The sequence below is a fragment of the Falco rusticolus genome, chromosome 2 (genome assembly GCF_015220075.1).
Source record: "Falco rusticolus isolate bFalRus1 chromosome 2, bFalRus1.pri, whole genome shotgun sequence".
Lineage (NCBI taxonomy): Eukaryota > Metazoa > Chordata > Aves > Falconiformes > Falconidae > Falco > Falco rusticolus.
The window spans coordinates 65,520,561-65,535,946 of record NC_051188.1 but is presented as its reverse complement, the minus strand read 5'-3'; the positions used below and the strand labels follow the sequence as shown (position 1 = coordinate 65,535,946).

The 15,386-nt window shown below is 43.1% G+C and overlaps 1 protein-coding gene across 2 annotated transcripts; it reads left to right on the top strand.

Annotated features, from left to right (window-relative positions):
• The first annotated feature begins 32 nt into the window (after positions 1 to 32).
• Positions 33 to 13,679, top strand: SOWAHC (sosondowah ankyrin repeat domain family member C). 2 transcript variants are annotated; one of them, XR_005102397.1, is made up of 2 exons: positions 33 to 1,642; positions 12,989 to 13,679. XR_005102397.1 is itself a non-coding variant. In XM_037375961.1 (1 exon), the coding sequence occupies exon 1, from the start codon at positions 49 to 51 to the stop codon at positions 1,564 to 1,566; it is 1,518 nt and encodes a 505-aa protein (XP_037231858.1). In that variant the 5' UTR covers positions 33 to 48; the 3' UTR covers positions 1,567 to 4,964. The 2 variants fall into 2 exon arrangements, 1 of the variants encoding a protein (XP_037231858.1); XM_037375961.1 differs by lacking the exon at positions 12,989 to 13,679 and having other exon boundaries at positions 33 to 4,964.
• Positions 13,680 to 15,386: the final 1,707 nt, after the last annotated feature.

Genomic DNA, 15,386 nt, shown 5'->3' with positions numbered 1-15,386 from the left:
GCAGCAGCAGGAGGAGCGGCGGCGCGACGCGATGGGGCAGGGGCGGTGATGGCGGAGCCGGCGGAGCTGCGGCAGGAGTCGGTGGTGCGGTTTCTGGCGGCGCGGGGCGGGCGGGCGCGCAACGCGGAGCTGCTGGAGCATTTCCGGGACTGGCTCAGCCCCCCGGAGCCCGGCCGCCGCGCCGCCGCCCGCCACCGCTTCAAGGAGCTGGTCAACGCCGTGGCCACCGTGCGCCAGGAGCCCGGCACCGGCGTCAAGTACGTGCACCTCCGCCGTCGGTACTGCGCCCCGGAGCCCCCCGCCGCCGCCCTGACCCCCGGGGAGGAGGGGGCGGCGGCGGCGGCGGGGGACAGCGCAGAGCGACCGAGCCCGCCGCCCTGCCCGCGGGCGGGCGCTGAGGAGGCGGGGGCGCCGTCGGCGGCGGGCGAGGATGCCGGCAGCCGCCCTCAGCCCTCGGGGCGGCGGGGCGAGCCGCCCCGGCCGAGCGCGGCGGCGGGCGGAGGCCAGCGGAAGGGCTCCCGGCGGGGACCGCCGCCCGGGCGCGGCGGAGGCGGCGAGGAGACTGCGGTAGCCGCGGGCCCGGGGCGGCCCCCGCCGGCAGAAGAGGGGGCGGTGGCGGAGGGCGCCCCCGGGGCGGCGGCGCAGGGAGGCGGCCGCAGGAGCCTGCGGGAAGCGGCGCGGGGCGGCTCGCCCCAGCTGAAGCGCGGCGCCCTGCCCGGGGGAGGCCGCGGCCGCGACTCAGACAGCGCCTCGGTGGCCTCGTCCTCCGCCGAGGAGGAGGGGAGCACTACCGGCGCCGTAGCCCTGGACCCCCTGGAGCACGCCTGGATGCTGTCGGCCTCGGACGGGCGGTGGGAGAGCCTGGAGGGGCTGCTGAGCTGCGAGCCGGCGCTGCTTTGCAAGCGGGACTTCATCACCGGCTTCACGGTGCTGCACTGGGCCGCCAAGCACGGGCGGCAGGAGCTGCTGGCCACGCTGGTCAACTTCGCCCAGCGGCACCAGCTGCCCGTGGACATCAACGCCCGCACCAGCGGCGGGCACACGGCGCTGCACATAGCCGCCATGCACGGCCACGCCGAGGTGGTGAAGCTGCTGGTAGGAGCCTACGACGCCGATGTGGACATCCGCGACTACAGCGGGCGCAAGGCTGCGCAGTACCTGCACCAGGGCACCTCGGGGGATATGCGGAGCCTCGTGGGGGCCCTGGAGGAGGAGGAGGAGGAGGAAGGGGCCGCTGCCAATGGGAGCGGGCGCTGGAGGCTCTCCAAGGTGTTGCCCTCCAACCTCATGAGCTACCGGCTCTCCCACCACCACCACCACCATCACAGCACTGGGGAGGAAGCTGAGGGCACTGAAGGGGCAGCGGTGCCAGGCAAGGGCAAGGAGATGACCAGGAAAGCCTCCAGCAGTGGGCGGATGAAGCCTCGGCTTAATAAGATCCGCTTCAGGACTCAGATCATCCACAACACGCCCTCCTTTCGCGGTGACACTGAGGAGGAAGAGCACGAGGAGAAATCCCTGAAAGCGTCGTTCAAGCTTAGGCCAAAATCCAATGTCTTTGGATAAGGCCAGGGAGCAGGAGGTCTGGGAGGTGGGCGCATGGACCAGTGTGCCCTAGGGCATGGCACGGAGGGTGAGGCAGGTACGAGTGGGTGCTCATCTGCACTCGTGGGTTCTGGGCAGATGGGTCCTCAATATCTTGCTTTGACTCTCGGTTCAGTGGGGTAGGTGAGCCCAGTGGGTCAATAGGGCTCTGGTGGCTTATAACTCCTGAGGGCAGCTGCTTCATCTGGGCCCTCGCTGCTGGAATGGGAAGCAGCAGGTGCGTTGAGAAATGCTGGGGTGTTTGAAAGCTGTGGTCCTTTCACTCTAAGAGCAGGCGTCAGGATTGGAAACCTGTGTTAGTGAACATTAGGATTAGCAAATTGAGTGAGGGAAAGAAAAACGCAAATGCTCTATGCTTTCTATTATCAGCTAGTACTATAAACTACTTACAAACAACTTGCTATGTCAGAAGAACACCTAAGTAATATGCAAGTGTACTTTCAAGTTTCTCTTTAACAGCAATACCACTTGGCACAGTGTGGAGTTGGGTACCCAAAATGAGAGGCTGGATAACGGTTTCCTGTCAGAATCCAAGCTTAAATCCGTCAAAGACTTGAGCCTGTGTTGACTTTATGCATTGAAAATTGCCTGATTTGACATTGTGAATATTTTCAACAACAAAAAATCCATTGCACTGCAAACAATGAATAAAGTTAACCACATGCAGAAGTCTCTGCTGTCTGAGATACTACTGAGCTTGCTTATCGCTGTTGGAATACTAATACAAGATAATGGAAGCAAAGAGTTTATATATTTGGTATCTTATGTTTTGTCTTAGGCAAAGCAATTTTATTTTAATCACTGTGAATTCTCAAGTGCCAGACCTAGCGCAGTTCCAGTTATTAAGTCTGGTCAGTTCTTCTTAATGTTGTTTGTGTAACTCACTGCATTTAAAAACAGAAAATTGTGTTGTATGTACTACCTGTGAAAGTTGTTCTCTTTTAGAAAAGAGCACAGACACCATTGCATGAAACCTTGATGAAACTCTAGTATGGTCCTGTAATGTAATAGCTACAGGTCTGTGTTTGGTAGTAACTTGTGTGCCAATCCCTTCAACTGACTGTGCAGAAATTGGGGGGCGGAGGGGGGAGGCGAAGAGAGAGAAAGAAAAAATAAAAAAGGAAGGTGTGTGAATTCATACACAAGGTGAATAACTACAAACTAGAACTCTGAAACTATCACTGTTTATCATCCTGAGTGAAAGCAGTATAATGACATGTTCTAGTTAAGTGATGCCAATGGTGTTTGAGTTCTTTTAAACCTGTATTTCTAGAGGAGTGATAACCAAGGCTTTGAACTGTTGTTTAACAGCCTAGTAAGTCTTAATCTGATTGAGCCTATCCGTCTGCTAAACCTTTCACAAACCTTGAATCCTGTTTCTCTGCTTTAAAGGTAGCAATTCCAGTAAAATCTAGGAGGCAGATTTGTATCTAGATTTGGCTTTCCTTAAGAATGAGGTACTGAGCTGACCCAGGATCCTGAGTGAGGTTCAAGGTAGCAGCTCATCTGTGCTTAGATGTTAAGGTAAAGCGTGTTTCGAGTTGGCTTCCTCAGAATGTATGTGCATGTCTGGCCTGTCATTAACCAAAAGTAGGTAGGCTTCAACATGTTAAAATCCAAATCTGAGAAACTGATTAAATGCATGCCACAAGCTCTAGAACACCTTGCAGGGAAACTGCTGCTGGGAGATGTGCACTTTCAAGGTAACAGCTGCCTGTAGGTGTACGTTTCTTGTAGTGACAAGGGAAGGGAGTGCTAGCAATTCATTTGTTTCAGACTTCCCATGCAGATAAATTACCAATTTCTGCACTTTGTGTCAAAACCTAATAAATGACAGTATTTGCATAGGCATGCGAGTGACAGTTACTTCTGGGAAAAGTTACGTGAAAAAAATTGAATCTCTGCATAGGTGCTGGTCAGTACTTTTGTGCAAAAAGCCTAGAATTTATACAGAGGTTCAGATTTAGTTTACAATTTATAAGCTATGTTATTATAGATTTCATGTGCCTTCATTTTGGGTTGGTTGCCACAAATGTGATGGATAAAATCAGTCTTGCAAAGCACTTTGTCTTTACATCTGTAGGACAGGACCAGAAGTTTTCCCTCAGCCCCTCCCATTTAAGCTGTAAACTTGTACAATGAAAAGGGGGGGGGGGGGGGGGGGAATATTCATATACTTCACAGTTAATTCTTTTGTAACGGAGAAGGTAACGGAGAAGGTAATTAAATGCCTAAGTCTTAAATTTCCTTCACTCTGGAAGATAAATAGCTTTTTAGACTTCTGTAGAAAGGAAGTTTTCTGACGGAACACTGGCAAGATGAGCCCTCTTCAGCATGGCCAGTTCTGAATTGAGCACCTATTCTTCCATGCAACTACTGATGTCCAAACCTTACTAAAGTAACTTTGTGCTTTGAGAGTTTATAGTTCTTTCGTATGAGTTATTGGGTGAAGTGTTTATCTCTTCACGTTCAAATAGCAAAGAATTGCACAAAAATACTGAGTCTTAGATAGCTGTTGGGGTCTGGGGAAATAATTTGAGGGTTTCAGTGCTTTGGGATTTGGAAAGTAGCACACTTTTGATTTTAAAAGACTAACTGGAACGTAGTTTTGTCTTGCATAATACAGTAGAACTTTGGTAATTACTAAGGGAACTTGAAAAATGGTAAAAAGATGCCTCGTTTATAACTCATTATTTGAGGTATCAAAATGAAACTGTTGATCCACTGATACTGTTTAGCTGCCAGTTAATGAAATTTCACCATAATGGTCCAAAGGTCTTTGCAAAGTGGGGTGCAACACAGCAAACGTATCTTTTGGTGTTGGAGATATATTGACAAATGGCTAGATAACCACTAGTGTCTGTCTGCGCTATGGAACTAAAGCACTTTGATTTCACATTATGACTTGTCACATTCCACATGGTTACTTTTTATAACATGAGCTAAAACTTCAGGTTTTTTTGGAGATAGGAAAGGCTTGATGCCCTGTTTCAGAATATTTACAGTCTAAAGGTACTCTTAAGTCAAATATTTTGGATACATTGCCTAGAAGGATGTGAATTTGGAATAAGAGTTTTACGGTACAGAAAAGTGGAGCACTTACTGGTGTTTTTATAATGGTACGCTTGAAGTTACTGAATGTGTTTGTTCACTCTTTATGATGGTGTGTAAGGCAGCAAGACTGTAATGTGTAAACATTTGATACCTTTTATTGTATCTTATGTTTGAAATATTTTAGAGGCCTGGAACCCTGTCAGTTTCTATTATTACAACTTTTTATGGGTGTCTTTCTGAATGGTTATGAGTTAAGAATCTGTAAGCTTTAGTTTTACTGAAATAAAAAGAGCCCATGAATTGCTTATGCTTGAATTGACTTCTGTATGCTACATACTCAGTTTGAACAGCCAATATGCAAGCAGCACCTATGCGCTGGTTTGGGGAGGGTATCATAAAGATGTCTGATACTCTTCCAAGCGTTAGACAGTAAGACATGGAAAAAATTCAGTTGAGTCCTTTGCAAGACAGTAACTTTTTTCGTTGGCAGTTACTCTCTAATAGCTCATGTTGAAGTAACTGAAGACTCAATTTTTTTTGTGGAGAAGTATGTCTAAATAAGGGCCTGGGAGAGTGTCACTGCTTAACTTAAAATAGCGTCCTGACTTTATTTCTGTGCAGCTAAGTATCTCTCACTCTGGGAAGACTCGGTTTTGGCGACTATGTAAAGGTCGATACCTAATTAAAAAAGTTTTGGGATTAAGGCTTTTTGTAATGTCTTAACTATAGCTGGCAGCTTCTCTAAAGGGAGGTTTCATTTCATTACCAAGTTGGACTGTGGGATTTTGGTATATCTAAAATTTTTTTTGAAGCTGTTGCCTTACCAAAATATATGTTAAAACTAGTAAACCTCATGCTGCTAGTAACTCCTCAGAGAGAAATCAGATTTGTGCTTAGACTGGAAAAAGGCTTGGCTGTTACCATGCTGATGGATCAGGATGCATGTAGCTCCAAACCAAGCAACCCCTAATCAGTAGTTTGGGAACATGAGTGAGAGAAGGAACGAGGGGAAAGCCTTCCTGGAAGCTTCGGGCCGAGTGGGGGCATGCAGGAAGCAGCTGAGGTTACAGGGGAGATGGAGGACTCAGCAGGAGAGAGGCTACATGAGCCTTGCTGATTACGCAGTGGCTTGACAAATTGTTTAGAAAATTGTATCTAAACATACATCCCTTCTCCTTCAAAACAACAGTTGAGGGAGAAGACTTGCTGAGAGCTCTAATGTAAATTAATGTCTGATGTTTGATACGTTAGTTGGTCCTCTCACCAGCAATTCTTTGTGTAGCTAGTACTGCTTGCAAAAGCACAAACAACTCTTGTGTTGAGTGTAGCTAGCTACAGGTGTTGAAGGAGAGTCCTGGTCCATCAGAATGGCTCCATTCAGGCTTCTCACTGGAGGAGAAGCCCTTCAGCACTGCATTGCTAACTTATTTTTCCATTGGCTAGAAAGGAGAGGTAAGGGGACTACAGTCCCGACTTAATATGCCTTGAGTTGTATGGAATGCATATGAACCTAAAGGCAACAGATTAAACTTTGGAGACTTGATCCAGAAAAAAGTAGTTTAGTCATGCATTTTGTTTCCTTGTAGACGCTGAAGAAAAAGGTACTTACTGTCATTTTTTTTCATGTCCTCAGCTGAGCATGGGGAGAATGAAGAAATCTGAGATTAATATTAGGGTTTGGGACAGGGACTAGCTTTTTAGTTTGTGTTAAATTGTGAACAGCTTGACAGAAAAAATGGAACATACGGTTTTGAATTCCCAATTTTGTTATAACAAAACACCTTGTCTTATCATTTTGCAACTGTTCCAGAATTTATCTTGTATCATTTTTAGTTTAGCCAAAGTTAGTACTGATGTGTCCTAATACACCCACATTACAGGAGACACTGAGCCAAGCTACCAGGTTTTGTTTGCTTTTAATAAAACCATGTTACAGGTGAGGTATTTAATCTTCTGTGGTAAAACCTGAAGAAACCCTATCCTGAATTTTTTTTTTCAAGGAGTTAAGCTGCTAGTGGCATGTGGAAGAGTTACCTTAAAAGCAGGTAATACTTGGGTCAAGGTGCAAAAGCTGTGTTCTTTCAGCTGGATTAGCCATGCTGAATGAACCACTATAGTTTAGCTCCATCTACACTTCTGTATAGACAGCTGTAAAGTGTCTCCTCCCCTAGATTACTGGGAAGCATGAGAAGAAGCTAGCAAGTCATATTCTATTTTAATATGCCCATATTTCATTAAAAGGCATTTTGCAAACCTGTAGTAGGACTGGGGTGACAATGGAGGTCAACAGATGTGTGTGTGTGTCTGTGCATGCCTCTGCATCCCTGGAGGTAAACTGTTGAAGCTTACTGCTGTCGGTCTAAAGCAGACAGCCTATAGGATGTGTCCTTGCAATAATCCTTGTCCCTGAAGAGAGGCTTTGGAACCTTAATCTTAAATATTTCTGACCACCAGAATAATGCAGTTGCTTGAGCTGTATCTAGACCTAGCCCTAAGTTTAGTTGAAACACCAGGCATTTCCTCAGTGTTTTTACCCTGAAGCTAGAGGCTTTTCACTTTTTCTAGCTGGCTGTTGACCTCTACCAATTATTTCACTTTGCAATTCCTTAGAGTGCCTGAGAAACTGGTAGCAGAGTGGGCATAAATAACAGAAACCTCTTTGATGTCCACAATATTTGTTGGGGCACAGAAATCCCTTGGCACAGTTCATAGTAAAGAGCTGCTGTCCTTGTTACTACTTGAAATACAGAAAGACAAAACTAACTATGCAGGCTATAAAGATGTCCTCTGTTCTCTGAACATAAACGTGCATGACATGAAGCCTCCGAGTACCAGAAAACATGTTTGTAACACCTGAATATATAAGGACATTTATATTTGGTATTTCTTTTCCTTGTAACCTATCCCATAGTATATTACTATAGGTATGTCTTATGGAGGTAACTGTGAAAATTTGGGAGAGTATAATTAAAGGAATGCAGCTAGGTCCCACTGATTCAACTGCCTCCTGAGCAGGATGATTAGCCATCAACCTTGCACTTGCCTTCTGACTTTTGAAACTTCCCTTTCTGTCGCAGATGGACTGGGTGGAGTAGGCTGCAGGTGTTGTAGCTGCCACCTCACGCAGCCTGCAGCTGCGCAGTGCCCTGTAGCACTGGCAAATCTGAAGCCTTTTGAAGCTTCTGCTAGTACTTTCCTTGGTGGGGATGGAAGCAGAGATGCTGCATCATTTCACCTGCCTGTGATGTTTGTACGGGTATTACACTATATGTGAATAAATGGTGTGAACTGAACTATGGGTGAAACTGGGGTGCTGAGGAGACTCCTATATTTAAGTGGTGCCAAGTACAATGCAGAGCAGATATGGCTGATTGGAGTGTGTTACTTCTTTAGCTACTGATAGAAATCAGTTGGATAAACACTGAACAACTGCTACAGGAAACTACTGCAGAGGGTTGCTGTAAAATTATCGTATCTGTTCTTAAAATATATCATTTAAGGATGTTTTTTTTGTTGTATAGGAGTTACAAAGTGAGTTAATTGCATTGTGGGTAATAGCTTGCAGTAATATATCCCAAGTAGTACATCTTCTACAGGCTGCATGGTGGGTACATATTCTACAGCTGATAGCTGTCAGGGTGATAGGAAGTGTTAGGCTTTTGAGTTTCAACCTGATTTTTTTCTCACCTTTTAAAGTTTGCCTCAAGCTCCTGCAGTAATCAACTTTTAGCAAATTTTTTTGTTTCTGGGATAACTAAAGCCATCCTCAGAAGAGACTATTAGAAGGGGGGGGGGGGGGGGGAAGGAGTCCAGCTGAAAACACAGATGTTCTTGTCCACAAAGGTCCAGAATCTTCATTTTGAAACAAAACGGTTCCTTAAGTTCGTCATAAAAATGCAAACAAGCAAAAAAACAGGCACCTTGTGTTTGAACTGGAAGATGTGCACCTTCAGTAACATCATCACTCCTCAGTGCCCACATCTGTGAAGTGCTGGGCAGTTCTTGAACCTGTATATGAAAGCAGCCTTTCTCCAGCATTCACATCTATGGGGGCTTAAACAAGATGAGAACCCAAATCTTTTCCCTGATCTGGAGTAAATTCATCTGAAGTAATGTTTGCAAATGAGTAAGTACAAATAAACAGAGGCTTCTACTGCATGCACTGAGGGACTGTGCTTTTTTCCTCTCTGATATACCAGTTGTACAGTGTAAATTCATTATTTTTTACATTGTTAGCAAATTTTAAGATTTAACCTCTCAGAACAGATTAAAACTCAGAGAATTCTAAATTAAAATGAGATTCCTTCTAAACTGAAATACCTGGCTGAAAAAAAAAGCAATCAGTTTTCCACTAGGTAGCAAAGACAAAGAACTGTTATGAAAATGTCTTGCTGATGGTGTTTGGCAAAGTACAGAGCTCTCAGGAGTGCAACGCTGTGCATCTTCATTCATCCCTTCTGGACCTACCCACATCTTTCCTAGCTACCAACACACACCCCTTTTTTCCCCGATTTTTCAGTAGCTTGAATTGCACAAATATTGATCGGTAGATCTATAAAGCACAGAAAATGAGGATGCTTCAAATAATGAGATCTCTTTATTAAGAATTAAATGGAAAAACTGAACATAAGCTTTCGTGTTCTACATTAAACTTCAAGAGTGAGAAGAACAAATATTGTGTTGGTGATAAAGGTCTCCACATACAGCATCCTAATTATAACACAGACAAGAAAACTTGGTGGGCAAATGTAGAAAAAGGCAACGCTTTCTCCTCAATTATTTCAGTATTGTGTACCTTAAAGGCAACGCTGTGAATAATGGACCACTCTGTATAAGAAACGCTAAGCATAGTTCACAGGATTTCCATTGATTATTCCATTAGCCATGTCAAAAATGGGAGTTCTGGTTAACCTGAATGCCCTCCTCATCCTCCTCTGCAGATGAGTCCCTTTTGATCCCCATGTAGATGAATCTATGTTCTGGAAAACTTTGCTTCACGTGCTGTTGAAAGTAGAAGACTGTAACTTCACAGATGACTAATAATTTTGAAAGTTCACTTCCCTACACACCCTTCAAACTGAATGTCTGAGGTAAAGAGAAGGGGAAAAAAAAAATAACCCATCTCAAACACGTCACTACACACAGTGACTAAGCACTACAGTGCAACCGCTCCTTTTTTTCATCATGGAACAATTTTAGTGTTCCCCATTCCACACTAGTGCTCTTCAGGGGTCCTCTTCTGGTGCCTGGTTTAAATCCCTCTGACCTGTTACTTTAGTGGTCAATAATAAAGAATTACCTACTCTGAGAATATTGCTTTTTCCCCAGTGGTCTTTTTAGAAAGGGCTTGTAACCATAAGCTATGAGCTGTTGTCACCAGCGTGACTTTTTGTGGTCCTTTACGGCCTCATGATAGTCTCACCAGCTCTTCTGACTTGCGCTTGAATGAAACAGGGAAGTGATACTGAGGCAGTCGAAATTGATGGATTGGGAGTGGGGGAAACGTATGAGCCTGTCAAAACTTCTGTCAATGACATTGCTACTGCTACTGGTTGTAGGCTAATATTGCTAAATCACAGTTGGTATCCCATAATATCAAGTGTCCAAATACAAGAAATGATGTAGCTCCTCATCCACTTCCCTAGAATTTTTGTAGCTTGCTCAAACAGTGGCAGCCAGGCAGGGATTACTGATGTAAAATAGATCATATATATATACACATACAAAAAAGAAAAGGCATGTGGCTTTTGGCTAGATGTTTTCCTGCTTTACCCTCTTGCCTCACTATGACTCTCCTGGGAGCCAGTCAACTCATTTAAAAATCTTTTAGAACATTTGGCATTCATGAAATTTCAAATAGCATCAAAGGGTTGTCATTAGCCTAAATCTTCAAATCTACATTCTTAAAACCTAGTCTAAACAACACAAATTCAAGCTAGACTGATTTAATATTCCTAGGGAGGGACTTAAACCCCTTCTAATTGATGAATATATGTGAAAATCAGTGTGTGACTGCAAGACTGGCTACAAGGCTTTAGCTGACAACTCGCATCCAGATCTTGATAGCTAATTACCGTAATGACGAGTGCTACCAAAAATCTACTTAGTGTGTTCCTATACTAATGTTTACAAAACTATTGCAGAAAAAAATAAAACTCTGTTAAAAAAATGATATTTCAAATTTAGTCTAATTTTGCAGTGTAATTTTAACCATACATCAGTTAAGAATCTCACTAATCCTGCTGGTCCCTATAATCTGCTTTTTTGTTTTGGGAATATGAGAGAAAAAAGGCAGTTGTTATAGGATCTTCAGGTTCCTATGTTTCATCAAAAGAGCATTGTTACCCTACTCATACAAAGCATCTCTAGGTTCTCTACAGACATTACTAAATTGCTTTCAATCCGCATGTAAGAATGGGAAATACTGCTGTAAAATGTACCCCCAAAATTATAAGCCTGAAGAAATGAGGCACACGAATGCTGCATGAGTTGTCCAGGTTAACACAGGAATACTGTGAGTAAGTAGGAAATATAATGTACTGAACCTGAAAAAAAAATATTTGCTGGACAGAATTCTCAATAAATATTCAGTCCTACAATCTTAAATATGGATTTTATGTGGGATTCAAATATTTGCTAATTTTAGAGTTTTTGACTAACACCTTTAAATAGTTGCGGTTTCTTCACTCCCATGAATGATAACTTTCATTGGTAGTTGTCTCCCCTTTTTTTTCTCCATCCTGTGGCTTACAGTGACAATGTGGCAATTCATGAATGAGTGGGTGACATTAAATGTCACTGTTAATCTTAGCTGGTATTGATGTAAAAGGTCTATTTGTGTTTGCTGGCTAAATCCTGCATCTAACAGAAGGCATTTATTAGTTCTGTTGTTAGAAAAATTGTTTCTTCAATGACACAGTGATGCTATTTCTGATTGTACAGAGGGGCAGAAAAGACAGCTGTTGGAATTACAGTGCAAATTACAAATTGCAGTCTCACAGGGAGATAATAATAAAATATTAGGGTTTGGGGTTTTTTTTCTGAAAATTGCTCTGTATTACACTAATGCATGTACATTGCTTCTATTTCACTCCAAAGCTATGATTAACTAGAACTTCCTTATGATTAACCTTAGCCACACTTTCTTCATGTCAAGTGCAGCAATAAATTTGGCGCCAGCATGTGTCTGCAAACTTGTATTTTATCAGCAGCAATATTAGCATCTTGATTGAACAGGAGACAAATACAGTCATCAAGAAGTTAAATGACTATATCAGATACTCTTTTTAATCTTTTTATAGTCAAAGGAGGGAACAAGGACTTTCTGAGGATAAGTACTTTTAAGCCAACATAAATTTTTATGGTAATTACTCAACAGAGAACCAGAGTTCTCCATCATTTGCACACCACAAACCACGTTGCAGTAAATTATGCCATTGCAGACCAGTTGTTAGTCCACAGATTACAGAATAACTTCAAGAAAGTACTCCATCCAACTCTTATTTCTTTCATTATGTTCTGGTAATTGCAAATTGAGCCAGCTGTAACTTCAAAAGAGCCATATTAACATACAAATCCTGTACCATTGTGTGAATAACCAGCTGCCTTTCTGTGGACCGCCACAGAATACTTCATGACTCAAAGCTTAAGAACTGCTACTCCAGGAAAAAAAGTACCTTCCTTGATTTGCAAACGCTAAAATACTCAAGAAGAAAGTTTGATAATTTAGGATCCTGGCCATCAGCAAAGCTCTAAAGTAGCAAACCAGCACCCAAAGGTGGCTTTATGCACAATTCTTGACCCTATACTGTGGTTTGATGTTATACCTTTGCAGGCCCACAAGGTCTTTCACAGGAAAGACATTGATTCCCTCTGTTCCATCCCCATTCTACTCCCAAATATATGCATACACAGCCCCTTGCACAGGACCAACCAATTGTGCAGGATGAGACCCTGCTAACCCAATGGAAAGCTAAGCTGTCACTGCCTTCGAAATGAATTCTAGTCTGGCTGAGGACTTTGCTGCTTGGGGAGTTCAATTCTGCCTCAGGGTCAAGAGCAGCTAAACAGGAAATTTATGAAAGCACATTTTGACTTGGACAGTGGGAAATATTTAGAATCCAAAAGCCACAAAGGGACTTGGTTCTTCCTTGTTTTCTCAAAAGATTACTGGGTAGATCACACATGAAGATTTGGAGCCTATTCTTTGCCAGGTGGGTAACAGGGCAATGGATCTTGTACAACTAGCTAAACTAAAGTAATTTTCTAAGTCTTCAATCATCCTCATTGGATGTCTTTTTAAATCTATTCTGTTTTCCTCTTCTCCTAGGAATTCTACAGATTTGTTTCCTCATGGCATTCTATACAAATAGGTATTGGTGTTCACACTGGGGAGCTTCCAGAGGCAGAGGAATATAACACTTTGCATCACAGAAGACTGGTCATCTGCAGCATTCTTTGCAAAGTATTCCGCAGTCATTAATGGGAAAGAAAAAAGAAAAAGGAACAACAATTGAAAAAAAGAAGAGATGACTAAGCAGAAACCTAACACCTCCCTAGTTTTTACTCTGAGTGTTATATTGAGCTCCAGTTCTCCCAAGTGTGTATTGTCAAAGAATGGGATCTGAAGCTCAGGACCCATCGAGCTAACCTCAGCTTGTACAAGATTTAAAAGAAACAATGGTCAGAAAGCAAGCAGTGAAAATTTGAGTTCAACTAACCAAGTCTTCCTTAACAAATTTTTGTGGTTTTGACCAAAAAAAAAGTGAAACCAGAAGGAGTCAAAAGTTTAAGAGAATGATAAAAGAACTAAGTAAAGGTATTTAAAAAGCTTCCTTCTAAATTACCCTGATAAATTCTAGCACAACTGCCTCCTGCTTTACCAGAAAATGAATAACAACAATAACCTTCAGTAAGAGCTCACTATCCTGCCAAGGTTTCTATGTTGTTGTAGCCCCTAAATGCTGGTTTGAATTTAAGAACTTGATTTTTTGTGGTGTTTTTTTTTTTAAATTCCATTCTTCAGCACAGTTATATGTGTAACAGTTTTTCTATATTTGTTTTCTTTTGTTCTTTCCTAATGAATTTGGTATTTGAAAGGGTCAGTGCTGGAGCTAGTATGCTCAAGAAGACTCTGTCATCTGCAACTAAATATTTTTTTTCCAAATTTTCCAAGCTGGACATGGGGATTTCTTCATACTATTTAATGGAAGATACATGGCTATATCTCCTCTACTGTTCTAAAAGTCCCAAATTAATCTTTTCTACAGAATCTGGACCTCACATATACATCTGCAGTTTTAAGCTGTTCTTTTTACAAGCTTTTCTTAGACTCCAGAGAGTATCTTCCCATGCAAATACCTCGGTGTTTCAGTTATACCGCAGTTTAGCAGCAGTGACTGTCAAATTGGGAGTGCAGCACAAGAGGCAGTAGCGGTGTTGTAGCGTTTTAAGGAATAGGCTGTGTGCTAATACCAACTCAAAAAAACCAACACATATAAAGAAAAAAATGCATTATGTCTGCAGTAACCCATACTGACATGGTTGCATCTGAAGGAGATTTTCAACTGTCTTCATATTATTTCTCTGTCTTTTTGAGCTTTCATGGAAGGGACAAACTCTTGGTATTTGAGGCTGGTTTGTTGGCGTGGTAAGAAATATTGATGCTGTAAATTCACAGGAACTGGAAGGAGAGAAAAAATGCAAGCTTTGAGTAATTCTCCATCCAAAGGCATAGCTTTCTCTAACACTGTTTAGAGTATCCCTGCCAACAACTCAAGGCCTACCCTTCTTACTGTAAGGGTACATACTCTGTGCACCCAAACAAACTTTTCCCCTCTATACTCAGAAGCTCTGCACGGAGAAAAAGACGGTGCAGCATTATGAATCCAGCAGAAAAATTAGGGACTCATAGCCAGGGAACAGACTTCTTTGAGTTACACAACTGTACAGCACAGTTAATGTACCTTAGGTTGCAGGTGCTGCAATATGACAGAGCTCTGGCAACCTACATGCTCCTTGCAGCTGAACGAAAAGGCACCAGCCCTCTGCCTGCCCCCCTCACACAAGGTGAAAGCCCTTGTCCTCTTCTGAGCACTGGCTCTGGTGCTCAGAAGTGCCAATTGCATTGCTGCGCTGACCAAAAATGACCCTGCCAAAATAAAAATGTGAGCAGTTTCTGCCAAGTGAGAACTGGCTCACCAATTCTAGTCTGAGAGATAGGGATGCTCCAAGAGAAGGGACAAAGCTATGTGGCTGCAAGCAGGGCTGGAGGGACTAGGTTAGGATGGAGAATGGCTGGACTGCCCCTTCTGGTGGTGGCAAACTGCTAGTAATCCTTAGATGTACTGTGCAGGTATACCCCGATGTTTACACATGCTCTTGGTGCATCCCAAACAACTTGTAATACAGTTTAGTTTAAACCTTTTTACTGTCATTCCCAGGCTAATGGCAGTTATTTTCTTTGTGGTTTCCAGAGTTCCCTTAATGGCAGAATTCACACAGATGTATTTTGCAAGTACAATTTCTGTGCCTTAAATTTGTATCTTACTTATGCATTTTCCATCTAGCCCAGATTTTCCTGCCTGTGAGGACTTCTGTCTTCTGCTTCCCAAGCCAAGCGAAGCATCACCTCTCCTAAAACCAATAAATGTTTCCAATGCAGTACTCGGCAAATAGCAACTCACAAAAGAGTGACCCGATGAAACAAATTATTGTGTAATTGATTG

Bases quoted from the DNA above. Each gene is read 5' to 3' on its own strand.
- SOWAHC (XM_037375961.1), top strand. From the start codon at position 49: ATGGCGGAGCCGGCGGAGCTGCGGCAGGAGTCGGTGGTGCGGTTTCTG.